The 24466-nt window shown below is 44.6% G+C and overlaps 1 protein-coding gene across 7 annotated transcripts in view; it reads right to left on the reverse strand.

Annotated features, from left to right (window-relative positions):
- Window positions 1-24466, reverse strand: part of RUNX2 (RUNX family transcription factor 2) — a 91783-nt gene that overhangs the window by 35012 nt on the left and 32305 nt on the right. For 6 of the 7 annotated variants that reach the window (XM_054194651.1, XM_054194650.1, XM_054194645.1 and 3 more), the window contains one exon: window positions 1091-1264. The exons of the other annotated variant lie outside the window; for it this stretch is intronic. In XM_054194651.1, coding sequence (XP_054050626.1) covers window positions 1091-1264 — 174 coding nt within the window. The remainder of the gene's footprint in view (window positions 1-1090; window positions 1265-24466) is intronic. 7 annotated transcript variants of the gene reach the window in all.

A 24466-nucleotide genomic window follows, 5' to 3' on the forward strand; every position in this document is an offset into this window, starting at 1 on the left:
TTGTTAAAACCGCTAAGTTTCAGCTGGTATCATGTCAAAACCACTTGAAACATGAAACCAGAAATCTTCCTAGGTTGACTCAAAGACTATGTACATACTGGGAGTGCTTACCAGTAAAGGAATACTGGTATATAAGATTGGCACAGGTCTCCTGGTATAGATGCAACTATAGCAGCAGAACGGACTTTTAAACTGGTCTAATAAATTGAGCCAAGAGTTTTGTTGGTGGACTTGCATCTAGGTGAAGTTCTCCAACAATTTTACGCAAGTGAATTGGTCAGGGGCAACACCTCTTCACGTCCTGGACAGACACAAATACGTCAGCGCAAGTTTTGAGTGTAGAAATGGCCAAAATTAGGTAAAGGTTGTTTTGACACTCTTTAGGAAAAAATAACCAGGTCTGAATTTAGAAAAATGACAAAATCGGTTTATTTTGCAGGCTTCATGGGTTTGTTGCAGACTTCTGGCATAGCTGCAGTTAAACATCTTATTTCGGTCTTATAATCTGTGACACATGGTACTTTATGATTTCTCTCAGCACAATGAAATCTGTCTCGCAGCATGCAATCATAAATGTTGCATACAGCCCTCACAAGCAACCTTTGGAGGTTTCTCCACAACCCAGCTCGTGTATTGTAACAGCGGTCAGCACGGGTGCTAGAAGGAAACCACCACATGAGAAGATTGTATTATTATTCCAATATAATATTCCAGTATTCCGATATAAAGACCCTTAAATGCTGGCGGATTCCACCACCACCAGTGCAAAACAAAAACGCTGCATGAAAACGTTCATTCTAATAGGTACTATTGTGCACAGGGAGGACAACGTGGCAGCGAGAATTTCACCAGATTCCTACTCAGTTGACTCAGATTGGCTATTTTGGACTTATGGCAAAGAGATATTTTAAAAAAAAAGTAAGACATTTTCAGCTTCAAACACTATAGAGAAATCCACTTCCCGCCTAGCTTCGGTTGGAACACATCTCTCACTCTATAACAACCTCTTTTGCTGCCGTTGAGACACAAATATCCATAAGCAATTACTACCATTGCCTGTGCAAGTCAAACCTATGGTTCTGTCTCTTACCTGTAATCTGACTCTGTCCTTGTGGATTAAAAGGACTTGGTGCAGAGTTCAGAGAGGGCCGTGGGCTCTGGGTCGGGACCCCTACTCTCATACTGGGATGAGGAATGCGCCCTAAATCACTGAGGCGTTCAGAGAACAAACTAGGTTTAGAGTCATCAAGCTTCTGTCTGTGCCCTGGAAACAGCAAATCATAAAATAAAAGCGTTAATAACAGGATTTAGTAACTTAACACACCCCCCAAAAAAAACCCCAAAATGGCCTCTAAGGACCTGTTATTAGATTTAACGGACTTATAAGTATCTCAGCTACCCCCGATAACACAGCGACATCGGTGGGGTGATTCGTGTTTTGGGCATGGTTGTGCTGGTGAAAGCCTTATCGAGTACAACCGTGCCCATACAGACGTGTAACGTGTTGCAGTTTGGATCAAAATAAGCACTTAGGAGAACACCCACACAAGGTCTTTTTTTTTTTTTTTTTTTGCGGCTTTAACTACACTAGGTAGTTAAAGGGGCAAACTTTCTTTTCCAAAAGGAAGCCTCATAGGTAAGTACAAGTTATCAAGTGGGACAATTATTCCATGCCTGGTCTATACGTTGTGGATTTTTGCTACGAAAATGCAAGCTTTTCTTTGCCCCTTATTTTTTTTTTTCTTTAACTCTGTCACAGTTGGTCATTAGCTTTCATTCCTCTGGGAGATTTTCCAAAAAGTAAATAGTCACTGACATTTGAGAAGAGCAGTATCACAAGGAAAACCTTCAAAGCTGCTGGCCACGACTGGGTCCTACACTCCCTTGCACAGTCAGCCTTCCTCAGTGCTCCCACTTCTCTCCCCAAAAACAGGCTAACTGCCCCCGTGCCGTACGGCCGCATTGGGAAAAGTAATTTATGTGTGCTGGGTCGTCAAAGTGTAAAGGGGGAAAATGACAAAAGCAACAGGACGCCCCAAATGGTACTGCTCAGATTGTCATTGAGATGTTTCAAGAGTAAAGGCTTTACGTCTCTAATTGTACTTTTGCTCCTAGGTTTAATTTCTTTCCAAAGTAGTTAGAGGATGCTCCTCGCCTTTGAACGTGAGGCGCAGAAGGTGTTATTTCTAGCATTCAACATAGGGAGAAACAGGCATGCATAGAGATTAAGGTCAGGAACAATTTCACTTAACTTCAGCCATTCATAAATCAGGCATCTAGTCTAAACTCCTCTAATGTAGACTTCCTCTACAGTTAATGGAAAGAAATAGCTACTTCCAGAGGGCAATTCATCTCCTTTGCCTCTGACACCAGTCTTAAAACGGGATGATTCACCTTCTGAATTTGCTTTCTCTTCCTTCTCTGATCAGAGAGGGAGCACACATGACTAGTTTAATTAGACGCTCTCACCATTAGTCAACATTAAATGGAATTAATCTTACCCTAAGTTACCGAGCAAGGTCACACAAAAAGCCTCCGGCAGAGCTGAAACAGGGGCTCAGAACCCTGACTGCAACCCAGAACCACGTCTGCCTCCGTCCCTGTAAGCAGTGGCGGGGCACAGGCACGAGCAATAACTGGGTAAGGTATTTTTGTGCTTTTAACAATAAGAAGGGTCCTTGGTAGGGTTTGGGCTTGAACCCTTCCAGGTGATCCCCAGTGGCTCGCGATAATCCACGTTGTCCCTCAGCAGTGTGAGCACAGCCATCTGTCTGCAGGCTACGAGAGTTCAGCTTTGCAGACACGGTCAGACTGTCCCGTCAGTTTTAGGGCCAGAGGACCAATTCTGGCATTGGTTAATTTATTTTAAAAGCATAAACGAGGCCACTGAATCTTGATACTGCGCTATCAGACTACCACTCTTCAAAAAAAACGGCGTTTTAACGGTACCTCTCACCGCAGCACTGAAGTACACGGGTTCACACCATCTAACTGGGACCATGGTGCCTACATGACATATAGGCAAAGCGACGTCAAAACTAAACAGCTAAATCCAAACTAGATTCAGAGAAATCATGGTTCTAGATAGAGAAGTGAAGGATTCAGGCTGGGAGATGAGAAGAAACTGAATGGAATTTAATTTTGGAGAAGCTTCTTTAGCAATTTAAAAAAAATTAATTAGTTGACCCATTAGTTTGTACTTTGAAGTATGATTTTTCTCCCCCAGGATGACTCAGCCTAAAAGCACAGGGTAGGCGGGAGCTTTCTCCTTAGGGAGAAGGTGCTGTTGGAGCTGACATGGGTGGCTATTTCCCTCTTCGGGAGGCATCGGTCACTTTCAATGGGGAACGGTTTTTGGTGGGCTTGTAACAACTCCGTAACGGCAGCTGAATTAACAGGATAACATCTAACCTGGTAGTCTTTAGCATTATCTGTTCAAACTACTTAAATTACAACTTGTACAAGCTGGGTGCTGCTAAATCTGAAGGAACGACTTTCAGGCACACGGGCAGTCAGTATTCTCTTGGGATCTCCTTCTCCATCTCCTCTTCCTCCACAATTTCTATGTACTTGCTTTTCCCTTTGCCAGTCGTACTTTTCCCGCTGTTTTTTTTTAAAGGCATCTCTGTCCCTTCCCCTTTTCTCTTCTACTCGTTCCTAATCACATTTCGGCAAATTCAAGAGGGCTCAAAATAAGGCAAACACAATTAGCCTATCTCCGGCCTCACAGGCCAGGGCTGACTTTGTCTGCGAACGAATCCACCCCCAAAGTGAATTTTATTTGGAACTTTCAGAGAAAAATCTTTTTGCTAAAGAATCGCTAACAAACCGGTGCACAAGCTATTTTAACGGTCTTCAGATGACCCGATGAACGCTCCTTATATATAGGTCACTGCTCCTGCACCAACCTGTGCCCGATAACCCCCAGCTTTGTTTTCGTCACACTGTATTTGCCCGTGGATAGCTTTGCTAGAAAGAGCTTATAGTTAATTATGTGTAGTAGTAGTATTATTATAATGAACTAGGTCTATCACAGAAAAACAAAATTCAGCTTTAGTGTAGGCAAGGGAAAAAAAGAAGGAAAAAAAGATGAAAAAAAAAAAAGAAGGGAAAAAAAGAAGAAAGATTCCCACATCTGGTCGAATTGAAATGATCTAGAGATGCGTGGGTTTGGGTGTTGTCACCTCCCCCCCCAAAAAAAAAAAAAAAAAAAAAAAAGTAGGGAAAAGAGAGCTCTATGCACATCTGGAAGACCCCAGGCATCAATGGAACTGCAAGTCCCCAGAAACCAGCAAGGGGCCGAAGGCAGACTTGCCTTCCCCTTCTGGACATTTAAAATTTAGGGTTGTAACATGGAGTCATGTTGTGACAAAGAGATCCACAGAAGGAGCCACACTCCCCCAGCGAAATGTCCCAGTGAGATGAGATTACGTTACAGCTTCGCACGTTACGGGTTACTGTGCTTTGAGAAAAGCTAAGACGTGCTCACATTGAAAGCAAGCGGGAAACTCAACAAAAACTTCATATTCAGGAGGTGCTCACAAAGAAGCGCAGGCAACTTAAATAAATCTCTTGCCCTGATTCCTGTGCAGAAAATAAAATAAAATCCCATTAAGTACAGAGGAGCCATGAGGTATGGGCTGAAAACGCTCTAAAAAGGCCTTCTGAGCAGCACATAAGCAGCAGCAATGAAATATGTGATACATGTTTAAAACTCATTCCACAAGCTGCTTTTCATCTCTCGTTGATATATGTGTCCGTTGACAGAGAAATTCCTGATCCCAGGGGAGCGTGCTAAGAAAAGCTGTATTCCTTGGTCTCAGTCAGGAGGTGTAATTTTATTTCAGGAAAAAAGATTAGGGTAGCAAGTGTGGATAGCTCAGGGAGAATCCGTGATCGGCTGCAGCAGCGAGTACATTAAGAAGCGACATAAAGCTATGTAAAGAATAGGATAAAATAATGTCGCAGCCATCCCAATGCCTGCAACACCACATTTAGTGCCGGTTGCTCTGTTGCAGAGACAATTTTGTGGAATGGATTGGGTTTGGTGGAGGGGGAACAAAATGGTTACGAACACAGGCAGCCTTGGATAGAAAACGTAGCCCAAAAGACTGAGGTTGTCCCATGAGTTACTAAATAAAGATGGGACCCAGTGGCTATGGGAATACATCAGGTTACAGGCAAGGAGACGGGAAAGAGACGAGAAAAATTGAGAGTTAATAGGCAAAAGTTATACAAGCTGCTCCGATTTGTCTGTTGTCACAGTAGAAAACATGATAGATATTAGAAATCCATTATTTGCTCCAAAATGACGAGCAATATTCTGGTCTCTCACCGCTACTCAGCTATTTCAAGCAAACACCAACCTGAGTATTAGTTTCTGGAGACAGAAAGCATTGCCATCAATCCACCCCAGTACCCTAGAGGTGTTTAAGAAACGTCTAGATGTGGCCCTTCAGGGCATGCTCTAGTGGCAGAGATTGTAGGGGGTTTGGTTGGACTCGATGATCTCAAAGGTCCTTTCCAACCATGAAGATTCTGTGATTCCATGATTCTATGATTCTACCAGTGTTGGCCATTTTACATGAACCAAACCAGAAAATAGTCCTGAGAGAGTACTGCAGCCAGCCAGACGGTGCTCGCCAGTCCAGGACGGCCTCAAAACACGTTAAAATGGCCCGTAGAAGCTCATGTACAATTATCACATCCCAGGCATGGCAGAAGATGCGAGGAGGCTTCATCTCCAGCGTAATCATTTCAGTTTAAACGAAACGAAGGAATGCCTTCCAGATCAAAGCAAGGCAATCTTGAGGCTGCTGGATGTGGTAACTGGAAAGGGACGTGAGCTCGTCTCTCATCACTGAACTTCCACCGCTCCGCTGGAGAAGTCAAGATGTAAATCGGGCCACGGAAGAGGCTGACTTGCAGAATGTAAATGTGGTGTTGATGCTTGAAGATTTTTTACCTCCTCGGGGAGGAGGGGCGTGCATTTTTATCTTTCAGCTTGTGGGTGTGGAACTGAAAACTAATCAGATTATGCTACACGTGGCCGCGCCAGATGCTGACACTCAGGGACTCCCTTTCTTTGTACCGTGTACACCACCCACCAGTTTGTGTGTGTGTGTGTGTGTTGTTTTTTTTTTCTGGTACCAAGGAGATCTGGTTACCAGATTTTCAACAGATGCTTTTATCACTCTCAAGTGGGTTAGCTATTTTCAGTCATCGCCCAGTCCTATCTCTTTTGATTTTGCCTCAACAAGAAGAAGTATCGTGGGAGTCAGGTGCCTCCGTAAAAGAGCCAAGGGAAGGCAGAAAGGTCATGAAAGTAAGAACCTGGGCTCTCACCTGCTGGGGACGCATTTGCTGGGACGCCCCAAGCAGAATGGAGGGTGACGACCCAACATGAAATACCACCATGGTTTCTGTTTGCTATGTGTCATGAGTGCGCTCAGCACCAGCTAGTGAAGTTTGGAGAGTCACTCCATGGAGTGACTACAACTGGAAAGAGCAAACAAAATAAAAATCCTTTGAACACCAGGGCCAGGAACCGAGGCTTTCTATGGCTCTGGGTTCAGTGCTGAGATTGAAAACGAAGAAAACTTTAATGGAAAAGGGACTTTCCTCCAGGCTAAGGGGTGGCAGAAAGAAGAATCATTTAGTTTACAAGCTATGAATTTATAGCCTATACACTCCAAGCTTTCCATGACTTCAAGAGAAGAACGCCAGAGACCAAGGACCCAAGTTTTGATTATTCCCACTGTTCTCCAAAGGTAAAGCACTTTAAAAAGGTAAAGAACGGGCACTTTTTTTCCTACTAACAGTATATGTCTTTGAGACCAGCACTCTGGTTATGTCTCCTTTAACACACTAGTGACATCTTTGTACATGCAGTAGAAGACAATTTCACACCCCAAACAGATAGGTTACATGTCCTCTGACTTTCATCACAGATTCTCTCCCTGCATTTCATCCCATTTGGTCCTATGGATCAGATGTAACTGGAAGGTACTCATATGGCCTTGACTGCGAATTCAGCGACAGGCTTGTAAAGCTGAAGTCAAGGCAGCCACATTTATGCCACGGTAAAGGAGTTGAGACCTGAGCCTAAGGCTTCTGAACAGCTGTTGTGCAGGGACTGGATAACGCCGAGCATTCAGCAGGAAGCAGAAATATTCATTGTTCTGTTACAAATTTCAGACAATACATCACTGCAGCAAGATGTCACTCCAAAGCAGTGTCAATCTACGCTCCGGAGGTAAAAATAAGAGCACCATAAATCAGCAAAAGCCCAGAAGACACACGTCAGCTCTTTGCAAGGAAAAACCTCCGCAGCAAGTCACAAGGGTCCCTCTTGTGTCCCTTGGCTTGTGATAAACTGTCATCCCCGGGCTGGCTTCTCCCAACCCAGTCCTACCGAACGCACCCAAGCCAAAGTTCACGACAAAAAACCCAAAACACAAAAGAGCCAAGCAATTTTTACCCAGGAAAGGGAAAAGCTTGGAACCCTTCCAGTCTCTTGGGTAAAGACACAATTATGAGAAGAAAAATATAATCCACCCAAGAGACATAATTACCTAATTAGGCCATAGGCTGGGCATAGGAAAGGTTCTTATAGTTCATAAAACAAGGAGCTACGTAGGTGCAGTAACTACAGTTAATTCAGTCAATGGAGAGAAAAAAAAAGATGTTTGTTTTTTAGATAGCTGAGGGCACCAGTTTGCATTAGACTGGAGATCTTATTCCCCTGACTGTACACAGAGCCCTATCAGTGTCAACAGGAGCCGCTCAGATGCAGGCAGCAAACAAGACCCTGTCTCTTTTTGTTCTGAAAAAACACATTTTTTTTTTACCCAAAGCAGGTAAACCCTGTACCTGAAACTACTGCAGAGAAATGGAAATAAATAAAGACAGAGGAACGTACGCTGTGGATGGGCTCAGTTCCTATCCAACGGATCTAACGTGGCCCATTGCCAAAATCCCACCGAGCTCCTCCTCCCTGACCCCTGCTCTCCCGACAATCTGCAGAAAACTGGTACGGCTCCAAAAGGGCCAGATCCAGCTCCCAGGGGAGCCAGTTACGCTACTGTCTTCCAGGAGCTGTGGCTCCAGCCCAGGGTGAGCAGAGGCAGGGGCAGGTTTGAACCTCAGCGTAGAGGTCGAGCCCGCAGAGCATCTCTGGTGTCGATGGTCATCTCCCCACTGACTTACTGGGAGCACAAGCAAATTTCTACTCAGCTCATCTCGCGGGCAGCTCGCCCAGCACGGGACAGAGTCGGAGCTTCCATCAGGTCGAAGGGAGGAAGGGGCAGGAAGGGTGAGGGGAAACGATCCCATGGGTGTGTAACCTGTGTCCCTTTGCGCCCATGGGAACGACTCTAACTCAACCGCTGCAAAGCCTTTGAGGATCTAAAGTGCTATCGACGCTTTTTAAAAGTCAGCTGGGGTCTGTGAAAAGCACGGATCCAGCTGAAAGACAGACCCAGAGGTCGGGGTTTTTCAGCAAATGGCAACAGCTGCAAAAGAGCCTCTCGCTCCCAAAATTTCTCCATGTGGAGAGGCAAAAAATGCCTGTTTGGAGCAGGGCTCCAGGCTGCTCCTCCAGCAGATGAAGGACTGATGGGGGGCATGTGGCAGGGGCTGAGCTGCCCCCAAAGTCTGCACAGGGAAAGTTGGGCTACAGCAGCAAAACTGGAAGATCTAACGAATGAAACCGAAAAGGTCCTTCAAGAAAAAGAAGCAGAGCAGGAAGGGGCTCCAGTGGGATTGCATTTGTATCGGTTGCCTCCCAGCCTTCAACTCATCCCAGCGTTGCAGGGTCCACACTGCTCTGCACCTCTGCTGCGGTACGGCATCAGCTCCCCAGTGAATGAGCAAGGTCTCCTATCGCTGCCGTGTGGGTTCTTTTTCTTTTTCTTTTTCTTTTTCTTTTTCTTTTTCTTTTTCTTTTTCTTTTTCTTTTTCTTTTTCTTTTTCTTTTTCTTTTTCTTTTTCTTTTTCTTTTTCTTTTTCTTTTCTTTTTCTTTTTCTTTTTTCTTTTCCTTTTCCTCTTTCTCTTCTCTTCCTTGCCTTCCCTTCCCTCCCTCTCCTCTCCTCTCCTCTCCTCTCCTCTCCTCTCCTCTCCTCTCCTCTCCTCTCCTCTCCTCTCCTCTCCTCTCCTCTCATCTTTTCTTTTCTCTTCTTTTCTCTTTTCTTTTCCTTTTTCTTTTCTTTTCTTTTCTTTTCTTTTCTTTTCTTTTCTTTTCTTTTCTTTTCTTTTCTTTTCTTTTCTTTTCTTTTCTTTTCTTTTCTTTTCTTTTCTTTTCTTTTCTTTTCTTTTTTTTCTTTTCTTTTCTTTTTTCTTTTCTTTTCTTTTCTTTTCTTTTCTTTTCTTTTTTTCTTTTCTTTTCTTTTCTTTTCTTTTCTTTTCTTTTCTTTTCTTTTCTTTTCTTTTCTCTTCTTTTCTTTTCTTTTCTCTTTTCTCTTCTCTTCTCTTCTCTTCTCTTCTCTTCTCTTCTCTTCTCTTCTCTTCTCTTCCTTTCTTTTTTCTGAAATCTTTTGAATTCTGACTGGGATCATGGAGCTTGTTCTGCAAAGCCGAGCAACACCCCGTATGAACAGCAGCACAAAGTGGCCGGGTGGTGGAGGGAGCAGGTGGGACCCCCTTGCGCCACGATGTTCTGCCTTCACCTTTATCCATCCTTCACGAACGTAAAGGAATCTGCGTGCACGTGTGCCAGGAAACCAGTTAAACATCGCTGGCATCGCCGCTCGCAGACATTAAAGACAACTCATATAAACAGAGACTGTCAGGCAAGTCTCGGTCCCTGCCTTAATTCCCTCTGCATGCCGATATCTGTTACACTTCCCCCCTTCTCCTCCCTCTTTTTTTAGCAGAAGAGGAGAAGAGGGAGAGCAAGGGCCGTCCCGCAATAGCACAAGAGCTCCTCATTCTGACTTTATCATCCTCATCCTAACCCAGCGATACCTTTGCAGAGGAAGGCTTTCCCCCCCTCCCGAAGGCAGCTATCCCATCAAGGGCCTGCCAACTTCTCTTGCTTGCTGCAGCGACCGGCAGTAAAGATCATAGCAAACGACGGGGGCGAGAGGAGGGGGAGAAGAGAAAAAAAATCTCCTTGAACTGGCCTCCCTCCAGCTGGCAGGAGGGGATGGTTTTCTTAATGCTTGCGAAACCTGATTACTCTAAAAGAACGAAAAAGGGGGAGGGGGGTGATGTAAACACAGCTATTAAACCAGACTTAAGGCGCTTAGTTTAAATCTAGTCTAAGAGCTCTCTGAAGCTCCGCTGCTCCGCTCTCCAGACATCAATAAGGTGCATTTTCATTTTTGGTTTTGTTTTACGCCCCCAAAACCAGGAGCGTATTGCTGGCTGAACGCTGCGGTTACAACGGGAATTCAGGCATGGAAGAAACAACAGTTAAGCAATAATAGATGGATGTGTGCGTGTTTGCACTCTATCTTTCAACAGATTGTTTTGCTGCGTTCGAAGACTACTGTGTTTATATCCATGCAGCAGGTTTTAAGCAGATTGTTTAAACTCGATTAAAGTGGGATATTTCTAAAATAACCTTACTAATAAACTTCAGATGGCTGAAGAAACCTGAAAACGTGGTTAAAAATAAAAAAGATGCCATTTCAGTCTACACTGGCGGGGGTAACATGATATAAACTCCAAAAGAAAACAGTCTTTACAAGTTTGACTTGAAGGATTATCTTGTGTATCAGCACCCTCTGTGGCAGAGTAGCATTTATCCACGTATCCACCCATGTTAATGCTGTTGCACAATTTACTACAGCCGTGATAGACAGATAATTGCTTTATCCACCCAAGTGTAATAAACGGAGTCTACTATGTTAATCCTCGTATTCTTATTGTCTGCGAATGCCAAGTAAGGGAGAGACGTACGCTGAAAACCCTACCCTCTCCTTCCAAAACTACCGGAGTTTACTCACCCCCAGACCTGCTAAAGTGTTCTTATTGCATTCCACTCCCCTGCTTGCAGCGCCAAGTATTTTGAGTAGTATCAAGTTATTGTTATACAAAGGGCACCTACACCCAGGCTATACGGAGGCAGAAGCCAGGATGCAGCAGCCTTTAGAAAAAAACCAAAACCAACCCAACCGCCCTCAAACATCTTTTCCTACTCAGTAAGTAAACCCGGCCAAGTATTATTTGTTCCTGGGCATAGCACAGAAAGTAATTAACCTGTCCTTCTAAAACCGGACATCTATTCAATTTGCGTGGAGTCTGTCTGACTGTTGAGAAATGTCGTTTAGCTGCTGGCCCATCACCGTTTTCCACAAAAATCTATAAAGATTTTTTATTTTGAATGTCAAAACCAGGCGTATCCTTTAAAAGGTTTACAGATTCCTGGCGGCTCCATGAGCTTAGGTTTGTGGCATCAAATTTGTAATGACAGTTTGATGGATGTCTCCCTTTCTTCCTCCTGAAAAGTATAAAGAATTGGTGGTTCCCCCAGTAAATATTACGCTTAATGCCGTTCTTTGCTCTTATTTATGCACTCAAGTGTGTAAAAAAGTCTCGTGCTGCTGGCAATGAGCGAGTTTATTGGGGTAACTTTCACGTTGCAGAAGGTAGTCAACTTTCTGTGTAACCAGAGCACTCGCACAAGCACCTACACCATGTGCAAGTTTTAAGATGGACAGCCTTAAGGGGCACATAATTGTTGCAGCTGGGCTTAAGAGAAGAAACGTTGGCCTGAAGATCCTGCCAACAATCCTGGAGGTGAGTAACAGTTTTTATCCCCTTGTTATGCTCCACCTCTATCTGCCAATGCCAGCAGGGACATTTCCATCCCAGGTGGAAGCTGGGGTGGACTTATCTCTGCTTTCAAGTCTTTGGGGGAAAGAAAGTGTCATTTAAAGGCTACATGATAGAATCATAGAATCATCTAGGTTGGAAGGGACCTTTAAGATCATTGAGTCCAACCATCAACCTAACTCTGACAAAAACCATGTCCCTCAGCACCACATCTACACGTCTTTTAAATACCTCCAGGGATGGTGATTCCACCACTTCCCACGCAGCTACAGGGGATGGATGAAGGAGAGTTTGGTGTTAGAAGGTTGCCCACTGACTATCAGTAGTGATAGTGAAATGGAAGGCATTTTATGCACTTTTGGCCAATTCTTTATTAACTTGGATGATGCAATACAAAGCACAGTTATAAAATCTTGAGATGACATCCAGTAGGGAGGGATCCTCCAGACTTTGGAGAACAGGCTCAGAATTCAAAATGATCTTAGCGAACTGCAGAAATGATAGTTGCCATGTCATTAGTAAAATGACATGCAGTAAAAGTTGAGTGCATCGTACTACACTTCGGAGCAAGAAATCAAACGGTCAAACGCCCCACAAGGACAAGCCGATATGCCAGCAGCACTGCGGGGGAAGATGTGGGGGTAGCAGGGACTTGCAAGTTGAATGGGAGTCAATAATAAAAGTCTGCCTTTAAAAAAAAATAAAAATCAAGTAAATGTGGTTCTGGGAAAGATTAATGGTTATGTTGCATAGAAGACATAGAAGGTAACTATTACACTCTGCTCAGAATTGGTGAGACATCAGCTGGACCGCTTTATCCAGTTTGGGACACCACCCTCTAAGAAAGATACAGACAAACAAGAGAGAATCCAGAGAAGAGCAAGAGGAGCGATAAGAGATTTAGAAAGCATGACCTACATGGAGAAGTCGAAGGAAATACATTTGTTTAGTCTAGAAAAGAGACGAGCAGGAAAGGACATGATAAGAGTAAAATGTTTTTGAAAGAAAATGGTAATCAATTGATCTCCATGTCAGCTGAGAGCTGGCAAGAAAAAGCTGGCTTCATTTGAGGTAGAGGAGATTTAAGAGATTAATGTATGATAATAGCAAACTCCTTTTTAAGTATAGAAGAAAAACACAAAAAACAGACTTGGTAAGTAAGTGGAAGGCACAGTACTGGAGGATTTAAGAATTTGGACAGATGTCAGTGATGATCTAAGCATATATAATACTTCCTCTGAGGAAAAATGGACTAGGTCGCCTGAGGTTTCTTTTAGCCCTACTGTTCTAGGACTGAGTGATCGTCTGTGCTTGGGTAAGTCACGTACACAATATTTTTCACATGAGTACATCAAGTCAGGCAGCTCATGCTAACTGTGGGCCTGGTGCTACGAAGAGGTCAGCATCTCCCACTGCCATGAAAGGGCACAGTGAAACGCTGCTTAGGTATTCCGGACCACAAGGAACCTGAGTTTGGAAATGCTGGTCTTAACCCCCTGTGCCCGAGTTTTCTATGGCTCTAAATTCAGAATAACTGTCATTTCTTTGCCTCACAGTGGCTGTTACAAGATTGATTTCGTCATTAGCTTAGCAAGCATGACTCTCATTTTCCACTAGTTTTCGGGCAAGACGCAATGAAGTAACACTAGAGTTTCATGTCCAATGCTCAAGAGTGTTCCTGCATCCCCAGATGCAGGTCTAGAAGATCACTAACATGTTACTAGTCCACGATTGGTTTTGGTTGTTGCTTTCTTATTTGTGCATCTGCTGGTTCCTCGAAGAGAGATGGTTCTTCTTCAAGGGATGGGCCAGAGTGTTCCTGGCCATCCCCTTCTGCTAAAAAACCTACGTGCCTCTCTCCATGCTGGTATGAAGAACAAGCGACATCAAAATGACAAACTTCTTGGGGAAAAAATACCAACACTAAGCCTGGAAGCAAATATTTTTGAGAATCTATGTCTTCTATGAGAGTGTAGGGAACTCCTCAACGCAGTAAGAGATTATAAAACCTTGGGATTTTCCAACAAGACAGCCTCATTATTTGCTCCTGGAAGTGCTTCATTCATAACTCTCCCCACTGGATTATTTTTTTTTTTCCTTTGGCGGAAAAGCAAAGCTACATTCTGCTGTGAGCTACACAAACACAAATCCTGTCCTTGCTACAGAAACTCCAGCCCTACATACATCCATCTCACGTGAAAGCCCCCCCTGAGCCCTAAGGCTGACTGCCTCTACCCCGGACCGGCTGTTTACTAACATCATGCCCAAAACTCATTAAACCATTGAGATGCAAGTCGTTGACCAAAGTTAAGCCTGTCCTAACGGGCTTTGCGGGTTGCTAATTCGGTGCCTAAGCCAGGTGTTTAACCTGCTCAGGGGCCATGCCTTGTACCGAAAGCCCCAGGGGGGACAGAGGGGAGGGAGGTGAGTGACACAACTGCATTTGGCTGTGAGGAATGTAATATTTTTTGGAAGGGCTCTGACAGGGGGCTGACCCTTTCGCCGACAGTTGTAAAGTTTGTTTAGTAACGGGGAGCCTCCTGTGAACTTAAAAACAATAGGAAAACAGAGGCCTGGAGAATAAATCTCACCCCCTGCCCCAGTTGCCTGTGCATTTGGCTACCAGAAGGTAACAAATCCCCAGGAATGCGGGCGGTGGGGGGGATGAGCCCGCAAGAGGGACCTGGAGGGTGGCCAACACAAGCAGTGGGCGATGCCATTCACGGCGCGGTGAACTGCGCTGATGAACACCCTGGGAAAGCCTGGGAAAGGCTGGGGCTACCACAGGCAAAATGTCCCCTAACGACTGCTCCGGCTGCTTCTGCAGGGAGCTCTTCAGGAGCTTGTCCCACAGAAACCCCAAACACCTCTTCTCCCAATTCCAGCCACAACGAATTTAATAGAAAGTGGGCTTCTCCTCAAGGCATGGCAGAGAAGATCGGTCCAAACAGGACCTGATTTTTATTTCTGAATTCACGAGTCTCCTTTGCTCATACACCGGGGGAGCTCACACGGCATTAATTTTTGGTCACTGGACAGGATGTAGCATATGAGACAGGGAAACCTCTGTCTCATCACCAGTCCCCTGAGCCGCACCATCCTCTTCCAAGTTCATTTTTTAAAGAAGATTAGCGCTCACAGACTTCACTTTGACCCTGCTGTCACTACTCCATTATTTCACTGCTAAACAGAAATCCACTTGGGCATTACATTGTGGGTGCTGGAAAAAGGAAAAAGCAAGAAACAGAAGCTGTAGATGCCTCGTTACAAAAATCGCAAGTCGTTCAAATGGTCATCTGTGAAGTTGATAGCTTTCAAAGATGTACACAAGCACACACATACAGCCCTACCTATATATATGTGTGTGTGTGTATATATATATATATGTATATGTATATATATATGTATGCTTCCAGCTTGGAAAGATGTTAGAACGCTTTAGATCATCACTGGAATGTGCTTCGAATAATCTCTAACTATTTTATTATTATTTTGGTGAGTCATTAAGTTTGGATGCCCACTACAGTGCACCAGTGGAAAACATCTCTGCAATGCAAGAGTGGCAAGGATTTTTTATTCTGCTCTCTTAAAACAGGCAGAAATAACGCTTAAGTACTTAAATTCTGGAAATACTCACCATCCCCAGGCTATTAATATCGTCTCAATAGCTCGTTCTATTTAAAGCAGGTTTCTTTCTTTGGGTTTTATTTTGTGGGTGGCAAATCCTCATTTAATTCGCAGGATAAAAACGTATGAACCTACAATTGGAAAAATGGGATTGTATGGGGCCCAAACCGTCCGCCAGAACCATGAATAGAGGCTTGCCACCGTCTTCAGCGCGAGACAGCCTGGCCCTGAAGTCTTTACAGCTTGTACAAATTTGAATTTTATTATTTCCTTTCTTTTTAATGTCATATGACTCATTTTAAGGAATAATATAGCCGCTTCCACTGTAATGGTTACAGTTATTTGTCTGTGAGGCCAAAACTTGATCCCTTGGTTATGGAATTTTAGATACAAGCTGTGTAGTCTACCTTTTAGCCCTACCGATTGCTTTTTTTCCACTGAGAGAAAAAAGCACACTCAAGCCATGGGCAGCATTTATTACTGGACATATGAGGGGCTTCCTTTCTCTTTAAGCACAACCCTGATTTAATTCCATCAAAGAATGATGGAAAATAGAACGCAAAGTGCTCTTGCCCTTTTGTCCAAGAAAAGTAAAACAAGCAACGCTGGTGATGCTGAAGAAATTGGATATCTTTTAGTGGTGCGTTGCCTTGGGTTTTTTTACAAGTAAAACTCATCTGTCTTAACCAATTTAAATGAAGTAAAAAGGCAACAACAAAAAAGAGAGATGGAAAACTTTTTCCAGCTTCAACACAAACTGTGAGGAAGTCAAAGCTTAAAAAAAGAAAGCGGTAAAAGTCTACAGAGAGCTCAGCGCTATGACAAAAGAAGAAATTCGGGGTTTAACTCTTCGCCAGGTAGGATGGATCGTTCCTTGTGCTTTTGCTCCAGCTTCCCGCAAGGCCTACGGGATTATTCTCACAGCTTTTCTCATTCACAGGAGTTTGGCGGTAAGCGTCCCCATCAATGACCAGTTTTGATGCATAAACAAGTTATTCCTCCCTTGACAAAAGACACCGTGCGCTAACAATTCCCCTTCATCAAATGATCAACATTAGACTAAGACTGAACCCAATTCCTAATCTCTGACGGATTTCGATGGCCAAGCTACTGCCAAGGGTGATCTGCTGCCAAGCCCACCCCCCAGCATCTGGCAGCATTTCCAACAAGACATTGGTTCAAAATGATGTAACTTGCATACGTTACGGAAAATATGCTCCCTTCTCCATGTTAGTGATATTTCACTGCACCACTTGAACAGAACATCTATCCCCGAGACTCACTCTCTCACCAGGTGTGGTGGTAATTTACTTCCTGCACATCACTCAGATCTGAGAGTGAAAAGTGTTTTTTCCGGTTTTGCTTTTCTTTGATAAAATTTCTTGAGAGCATTTGAGAATAGCTGATATTACTCTTTGCTAAGGTTTTGAGAATGTTTCTTGCGTTCCTTTTGATTGTGGCATGAATCAATATCGCTAAAATAAATGGATGCACACTGGTAAAAAACTGATGCAAGAGAGAATTGTGGCAGCTGAATTTAAAGCGAAAGTCAAGGCTCACTCACTTGACAGTTAAGATAACTGTACCTCTACCAAGCTCTGTGGTTTTCACACCTTCGTATTTGGCTTTTAGATGTTTCCTTCTCCGCTTTGACAAAAACAGCGACTTGAAAAACTGGTCAAAGGCCTTCTCCCTTAAGGAGCGGGTCCCCCACCCCTGCCAGGCAGGGACGGGTACCCAGCTCCTGGTGGTTGCTGGGAGTATCCTGAGCACAAGGAGCCGGGCTCTGCCCACGCCGGCCCAGGCGCGGGACCACGGCCCCGCAGCATGGCAGCATCACGAGCGCCACTGCGCTGCCCAAAGGTGTCGCGTCCCCCATCGTCTCAGACCGGGGTAACCCCACCGTCACCTGTAAAAGTGGCAGGAGGTGACATGCCAGGGAGGATGAGGTGCACTGTAATTAAATCCCGCCCTTTGTATTTTATTTCGCGTGCGTGCGTGCGAGTTAAGTGGCCTCATTTAAAGCAAGGTAACATCGTTTCCACTGGCTGGAGTTTCTAAAAGTACCATTCCTTATCCTAAACTTAAGCATAACTCACTCTGATGGAGTTTCTCTGTTATGCAGTTTTGGTGTGCACACGTGACGGTACATTCCTTCCCTGTCTCTAATTTTGTTCAGAAGCAACGCCATTTATCGCTGCTTCAGTACACCGAAAAGCAAGCTTACGTGTGTATGCAAACAAACACACCAACAGCCTCCCACGTGCTAAAAATGACATTTTTGTGTCTGCTCACAAGGAAAAAGAAGGATTAATTATGCACAAACATAACAACTTTCCCTAACTCTGCCTGGAGATGTGAAAGAGAAGTGGCCCTGCAATCACGTCTCTTCGGAGAATACTGCCATATGGTTTTAACAGAGGTTTATTTCCTGAAGCAAGAGAGGACTGCAGATTCTCAATCCAACTAAAATAATTATGCAGACAATTTCACTCCATTACTTTCAGTGGAACCCAAGCTGTGTGGTCCTCACATGCTTGCTGACACCTTTAAAGAGACATTAAACCATTTTTACATCAAATTCCCATAACGGGTGGGATGTAGGACGAATTTCCTGGAAGATTAGCACCTGTCGCATCGCATGAGGCTTGCCTCTGACTGCTGCGTTAATTCCCTGACGTTGGCAGACAGCAAAACTGCCACCGAAGCCTCCAGACTATGGAGCAGCGAAGCACCAACCATATCTCTACAGAGGGAAACTTCTCCCCTGCACAATTATTTTACCTCCCATATCGGCCCCCGAAACAGCACGGGACTTAAGTACAAATGGGTGCCCCACATCAAGCGCAAGGAAATGGAAATAGAGCCTTGAATTTCAGCGTTGGGGTTACGTTACGAGCACCAGGCGGAGACTTTGCGGAGAGCTTTTTTCAGAGCCACCCTGGGCTGCCGATCTTTCCCCTCAACTAGACAGATCGCAGTATAAAACTTCCAATCTTTCAATCGGCAGCGGGTAAAAATCCAAGCAAAATGAAACCGTTTTGACTCGAAACAATAAAACGTGTATTAAACCATCACCTACCCAACTTTGAATGTAAACTACTGGAATCCCGTAAAAACAGGGATGTTGACCAAGACACACAGTGATTAAAGGATATTTTAAGGGAGAAGGGAGACCACCCTTAAAGCATGGAAATATCCCTTTTTGGACTAAAACGAAATCTGGCTTTTTTTTCGGCAACTGTGTCTGATTTGAGTTACAGTAGCTAGTTTATGGAATTAGCAAACATACTTCGTTTCAGACTAGCAAATCCAATTAAATCAGCCGAAAGCATCCACATACTTTTAGTGTGCCAATCTGCCTACGGTGTTAGAAAGACGCAATTCCTGGTAGCAAAGGGGTGAAGGAAAGGGAAGAAGGTTTGCCACAGGATCGGGGGATTTTTCATAGTGTAAAATGCTAATTTTTTCAGATCAAAAAGGTAAATGTAAAGAAAAAAGTGACCGAAACGATGAGATCAGATGGGAAACCAGGTATACACCAGCAGCAAACCGCAGGGCACAACCGAATGGTGCACGGGGTTGTTTTCTTGATGGTTTGCAAATCTTGACGCAGCTTGAGGCTACTGAACAAGCACCTTCCTCCGCCAGGCACGGGAGCTCTGCAACGGTTAATGGCACGCTCTGCGTGTGTGTGGCCTGAGCGGCGAGGAAATCGAGCAGGAAACATGTTTCTAATCTTTTTCTAGTGGCAATTTCAACATTATGCTGCAGATAAATTATGGTAATGTAAATAGTAAAATCCAGTTCTCGGTTCTTCGGCTCGGCGTCTGCCACCACCTTAAGGTTTCCGCACGCGGGACGGGCGCGGGATGCTCCGGTACGGAGAGGAGGTTTTGTGCTCAACTCCTGATGGTGCCATACGCAAGGCAGTCTCCTCTCCGCTTTCCCTCCCGCGTTTTATCCCTCTGCGTTGTAAGATCTGGGGAATTTTCTCCCATTTCAAGTCTAGGGAGTCCGGTACCGAAAAATCCCCCTCCTAGCTGTGGCGTCGATATGTCTTACCACAAAGCAATTGCACCTCTGATAAAATTGTGAATGTTTATCAACCGTTATCAAAGCTGCCCTTACTAATACAACCAAATAAGGTTGGTTTCTTAAGTCAACAGTACTTTCTCGGTCCCATGCCCAAGCAAAACTCTCCAGCTGAGCCTTTCAACACAGGGAAGAAATACTGAAGACGTTAGCAACGGCATTGTCTTTCTGTAACACTCTAAAAAAAGCTACGGATATATTTTTGTCCAAGCTGGATTTAACAATGCTCGCTCTCCCCCCAAACTTTCTGTTTTCAAAACAAAACCTAAATTTCGGGCCAACGTTTCCTGTGGTGATCGTTGTGGTTAAACAATATTTGTGAGCTTTGCATGCTTGATAAGGTCTCTCAGCAGAGTTGCTTGTCAACTGAGGTGTGGCGAATGGAGACAGAGGTGAAACCCAGCAGAAATGGCCAGATCCAGTTCTCCTCTGAGTTCACGGCAAAACTCCCACTTACTTCAAGAAAAGCAAGGTTTGGGCTGATGCAGCCATTCCAGTTAGAGTCTGGTTTTGCGGGGAGAAGGATGGCAGCTTTTCTTGTGTTATTCACCGAAACAGGAGGAAAATGCTCGAAAGGATGAGACTGCTGGGGTTTGGCCAGCTGCACCTACTCTTCACGCTACACGCCGCAAACGTCTAAAGTGGGTCTTGGGGAAATTACCCGTGGTGGTTTTGAGGTTTTAAACAAGGACACACACACAAAAAAAAAAAAAAGACAGGAAAACGGCACTCGAAGACGGATTCACTCTATAAATTGATTTAACTTTCTGACAGTTGAACTGAAAGTTCAAAGAGGCAAGCTGGTTTATCAAGATGTAACCCCGCTTTGAAATCATTTAGCCAAAATGCCACCTTCTTCCTTGAGAAAATTTTGGCTCTCCAAAAGTATTAATTTGGCAGTATTATGAGTCATGTACTCAGCACACTTTCTCCCCAGTCTGACATGGACAAGAGAGACCAAACCTGCATAGAGACCTGCTCAATAGGCAGGGCCATGATTATGTATAAGTCAACTTTAGCTTAGTAAAACAAGCACCATTGCTTTAAAAACGGCTAGCGAGAATTGGCGTCCTCACCAGTGAATAACGTCAGGTAATTTGGGGACTTTGCAGAAAAGTTGGGAACTCAGCAGTCCTCTAAAAATGAGCTAATCACATGAAGCAGCAGTCAAAACTCCTACGCGTACGGTTATAATGGCCGGCATTCATGGGCCAACATTAATGTGCTGGGGAAAGTACAACGAGATCTCTGACCACAAATGATAACAACCTTCGTTTTATGCCGCGCCCTGAAGGCAAAACTTTGGAAAACGCCAGTGTTGCCTTGGCCTTTTCAGAAATGGCACAGACTGTTGGTTCCTTATCTTGACGGGGATTTCCACTCATCTTAAGATGGAACCTGTAAAGCTTTTTCCCCTGTACCTGGACACACTGGATGCCCGTTTACCTGACTACTATATGCTCGTTTGGACTCTCTTGTCCATGTCAGACTGGGGAAAAAGTGTGTTAAATACATGATTCATAATACTCCAAAATTAATGGGTAATACCTTTGGAGAGCCAAAATCCTCTCAAGGAGGGAAAGGAGCCTATCCATCTGCCCTCTACTGAGGTCTATAGGAAATTGCCAACACTGAAAATAACAATTTAATGGGACGTTTCATCAATTCATCTTGAAATTATGGGCTTTTTAGACATCATACCCTTCCCATCAGCACTGCTCAGAGTTTATTAGCAGGTTCTAGAGCATTCTAGGTTATGTCCCGTGTCTTAGAAATTAATGAACATAAATCAATGTGATTAATATGATCTCTCAAAACATGCTGGATCCTTGGCTTTTGATGGAGCAACTAAGAGGGAAACAATTTATCAGCTAGCAGCACAAATAAATAGTATTCACATATTTCTTTCCCTGCCTTTTTCCATGTTTGATTCCTCACTAAACTAATCCATTTTTTTGTCCTCCTCTTTTTTATTTTCTGGTGGCTTCCTCCAGAAAACAAACCAACAGGGACCAGCAAACGTTTCTTCTTCGATGTCTTCCATTTGTCTTATTTTTCCCTCCTTCTGTTAGCATTTGCTGTACATGTATTTGTGGGTGCTTTTACCTCCTCCCATTCACTAACCTTTCACTGCTCTAGCTATAAGAGCACTAGACATTACGTCTACTTTCACAAAAAATACAATTTTAGTAATCTGCTCTGCTTCTCTGTGAACTGTAAGCCTTGAGAGGTGGGTACGCTACCAGAGAAGTTAGTTATTTCTTGGCTCTAGCAGGTACCTTTTACTCTATGGTTGCACCTTGGCCAACGTGTGGAGCAGCAGGAGAAAGTTCACCATTTCCACAGCTTTTCTTTTCTACCTGAGCTTTTCTACACCAACTCTTCAATGAACGGGAGGGATGTGCTGGACCGTAACACACAGAGGAACACACCTGGCATCCCAAATTACTCCCATGTGTTCGCTGTTGCTAACGAAAGACGAGGTTAGCAAACACAAGAGGCTCCATTTCTGAAATATTTATACGGGCAGTGTGGAGAAATGACAGAAAAGTAAGTTATTAATTACAAAAGACAACAAAAAAGGTCATTGCGATACTCTGAGCCAAAGTGAAATGGGATTTCACAGCGACTGCTCTGGTACTTTGCGTTTAGAAATGCATCGAGCCAAACTTTTCACAAACAACTTGACAGTTTATTACTGTCTATAATGTAAAAATGAACTGGCCAGAAACTAGCAAAAAAAAAAAAAAAAAAGTTTTTCTCATTAACGTCAGGCTGCAGAATTCCAAATTAAAACAGCCTGGAGGCCTTCTGCCCTCTAATAGATCTCAATTATTTTTTCCCCCTCAGGGGAGAAATGACCAACCAGGTCTTGCAGCAGTACTTATGGCTGGTACACTGTCAACATTTCCAGAAGAAGCCTCTGGTTTCAGGGTTTTCTGACACTGTAGCAGAGCTCACTCAGACTAACCTTTTTTTTGCCTAACAAACTCTATAATAAATAACGCTTTAAAAAGTAAATTTTGCTTCGGTGCTCAGCTAACGGGAACTGACTTTTTTCTGGAGCTCACTTTCCATTCCCAAAGCAGAAGCCGATCTCAGCAAGACGTTTAATTGAAACCTGGTCACTGGTCCACTTCGCATCCCCTGCTATTCATCACGAAGCTCGGACGTGCCACCAGCACAGGGGGTAACCAAGCCCGACACAGCCGTGTTCACGCGGCCTCTTCAGGTTGCAGCTGTGCCAGCTGATGAGGTTATTGCGCCTGGCCTTTCTCCACCGTTAATCAGTCATATTCTGCCACAGCTACCACCAATTTGGAGCAGGACTCTGCTAAGTCAACTCGTTTTGACTCACACTGATTAGAGGAGCACTGGGGAATGGTGCCCTCCCCAGACAGCACAGCCACGGCTGGAAGATGACACCCAAGGAGCCCTCAGGTCCCCCAGCCCCTGGGATTCCTCCTGCTAGAGGATGTGCAAGGCAAAGCCATGTGCCCTCCCCTGGCATGGATGTATTGCCACACCGGTCTATCAGGCTCACAAATTTCCCAGTTCCCCTGGAGACCTGCAGGGAGGCTAAAGCATTTATGGCGGATGCCTCCACCCTGAGGCATCTTCTGCCTTTCCTACTGTATTTGCAGTAGGTTCTGCTATTAGCTTCCCCTGCTGGACATGGCCACGAGAAACAGAATCATAGAATCATAGAACCATAGAACCATAGGGTTGGAAGGCACCTCTGGAGATCATCTAGTCCAACCCCCTGCCAGAGCAGGGTCACCCCGACCAGGTGGACGCAGGGAACGCGTCCAGGCCGGTTTTGAATGTCTCCAGAGACGGAGACTCCACCACCTCTCTGGGCAGCCTGTGCCAGGGCTCTGCCACCCTCAAAGGAAAGAAGTTCCTCCTCATGTTTAGATGGAACTTCCTATGCTCAAGTTTGTGCCCGTTACCCCTTGTCCTGTCACTGGGCACCAATGAAAAGATCCTGGCCCCATCCTCCTGACAGCCACCCTTTAAGTATTTATAAGTGTTGATAAGATCCCCCCTCAGCCATCTTTTTTACAGACTGAAAAGACCCAACTCCCTCAGCCTTTCTTCACAAGAGAGGTGTTCCAGTCCCCTCATCATCTTGGTAGCCCTTTGCTGCACCATCTCCAGCAGTTCCCTGTCCTTCTTGAATCAGGGAGCCCAGAACTGGACACAGTGCTCCAGATGTGGCCTCACCAGGGCAGAGTAGAGGGGGAGGATGACCTCCCTCGACCTGCTGGCCGCACTCTTCTTGATGCACCCCAGGATGCCATTGGCCTTCTTGGTCATGAGGGCACATTGCTGGCTCAATGCTAAGTTCACCTGAGCTGAGGAAGGAGCTGACTCACCTTCTTCTCTTTTACTCGCTTGCAAAAATCTTATCTTAATCTACAGGAAAAAAGATGGGAGCTTCCCCATGGACACGCACGTTTATGAACATCCATGGACCACTCATATTTAGACATAATAAGAATCAAATGTCATTAGGGACACCGAAAGGTTAGTAGAGGGACAGACACCACTTGCTAGACCATTGCAGACACAGAGCAGAGGAATGACCCAGAGGACTGTGAGTTAAGGAACTGGAAATCCTGCCTGTTCAAAGGGGCTGCAGAAAGGGGAAAAACCAAACCCGCCACTTTCTCAAATCCCTTGTCTTAGGAGGGTCCTAACATGTTAAGGAAGAGCAGATTAAGGATACGTTGTTACAAATCCAGAGGCGCGAGTTTAGATAACTCACTCTGAGTTGAAACGACTAAATGAGTTATCATTCACACCGAAAGTCAAAAGCAACGCTGAGCTGCGACGTACGGAGCCAGGCTGGTGGGCTGCCCACACTCACGGCGCACTCTCGCTTTCTCGCACGGAGCTCACGATCGTGCTCACTGCCCGTGTCCCGGAGAAGTGTTGCAACTTTGCCCTACTCAGCAAGCA

This window comes from Rissa tridactyla, chromosome 3, assembly GCF_028500815.1.
Source record: "Rissa tridactyla isolate bRisTri1 chromosome 3, bRisTri1.patW.cur.20221130, whole genome shotgun sequence".
Classification (NCBI taxonomy): domain Eukaryota; kingdom Metazoa; phylum Chordata; class Aves; order Charadriiformes; family Laridae; genus Rissa; species Rissa tridactyla.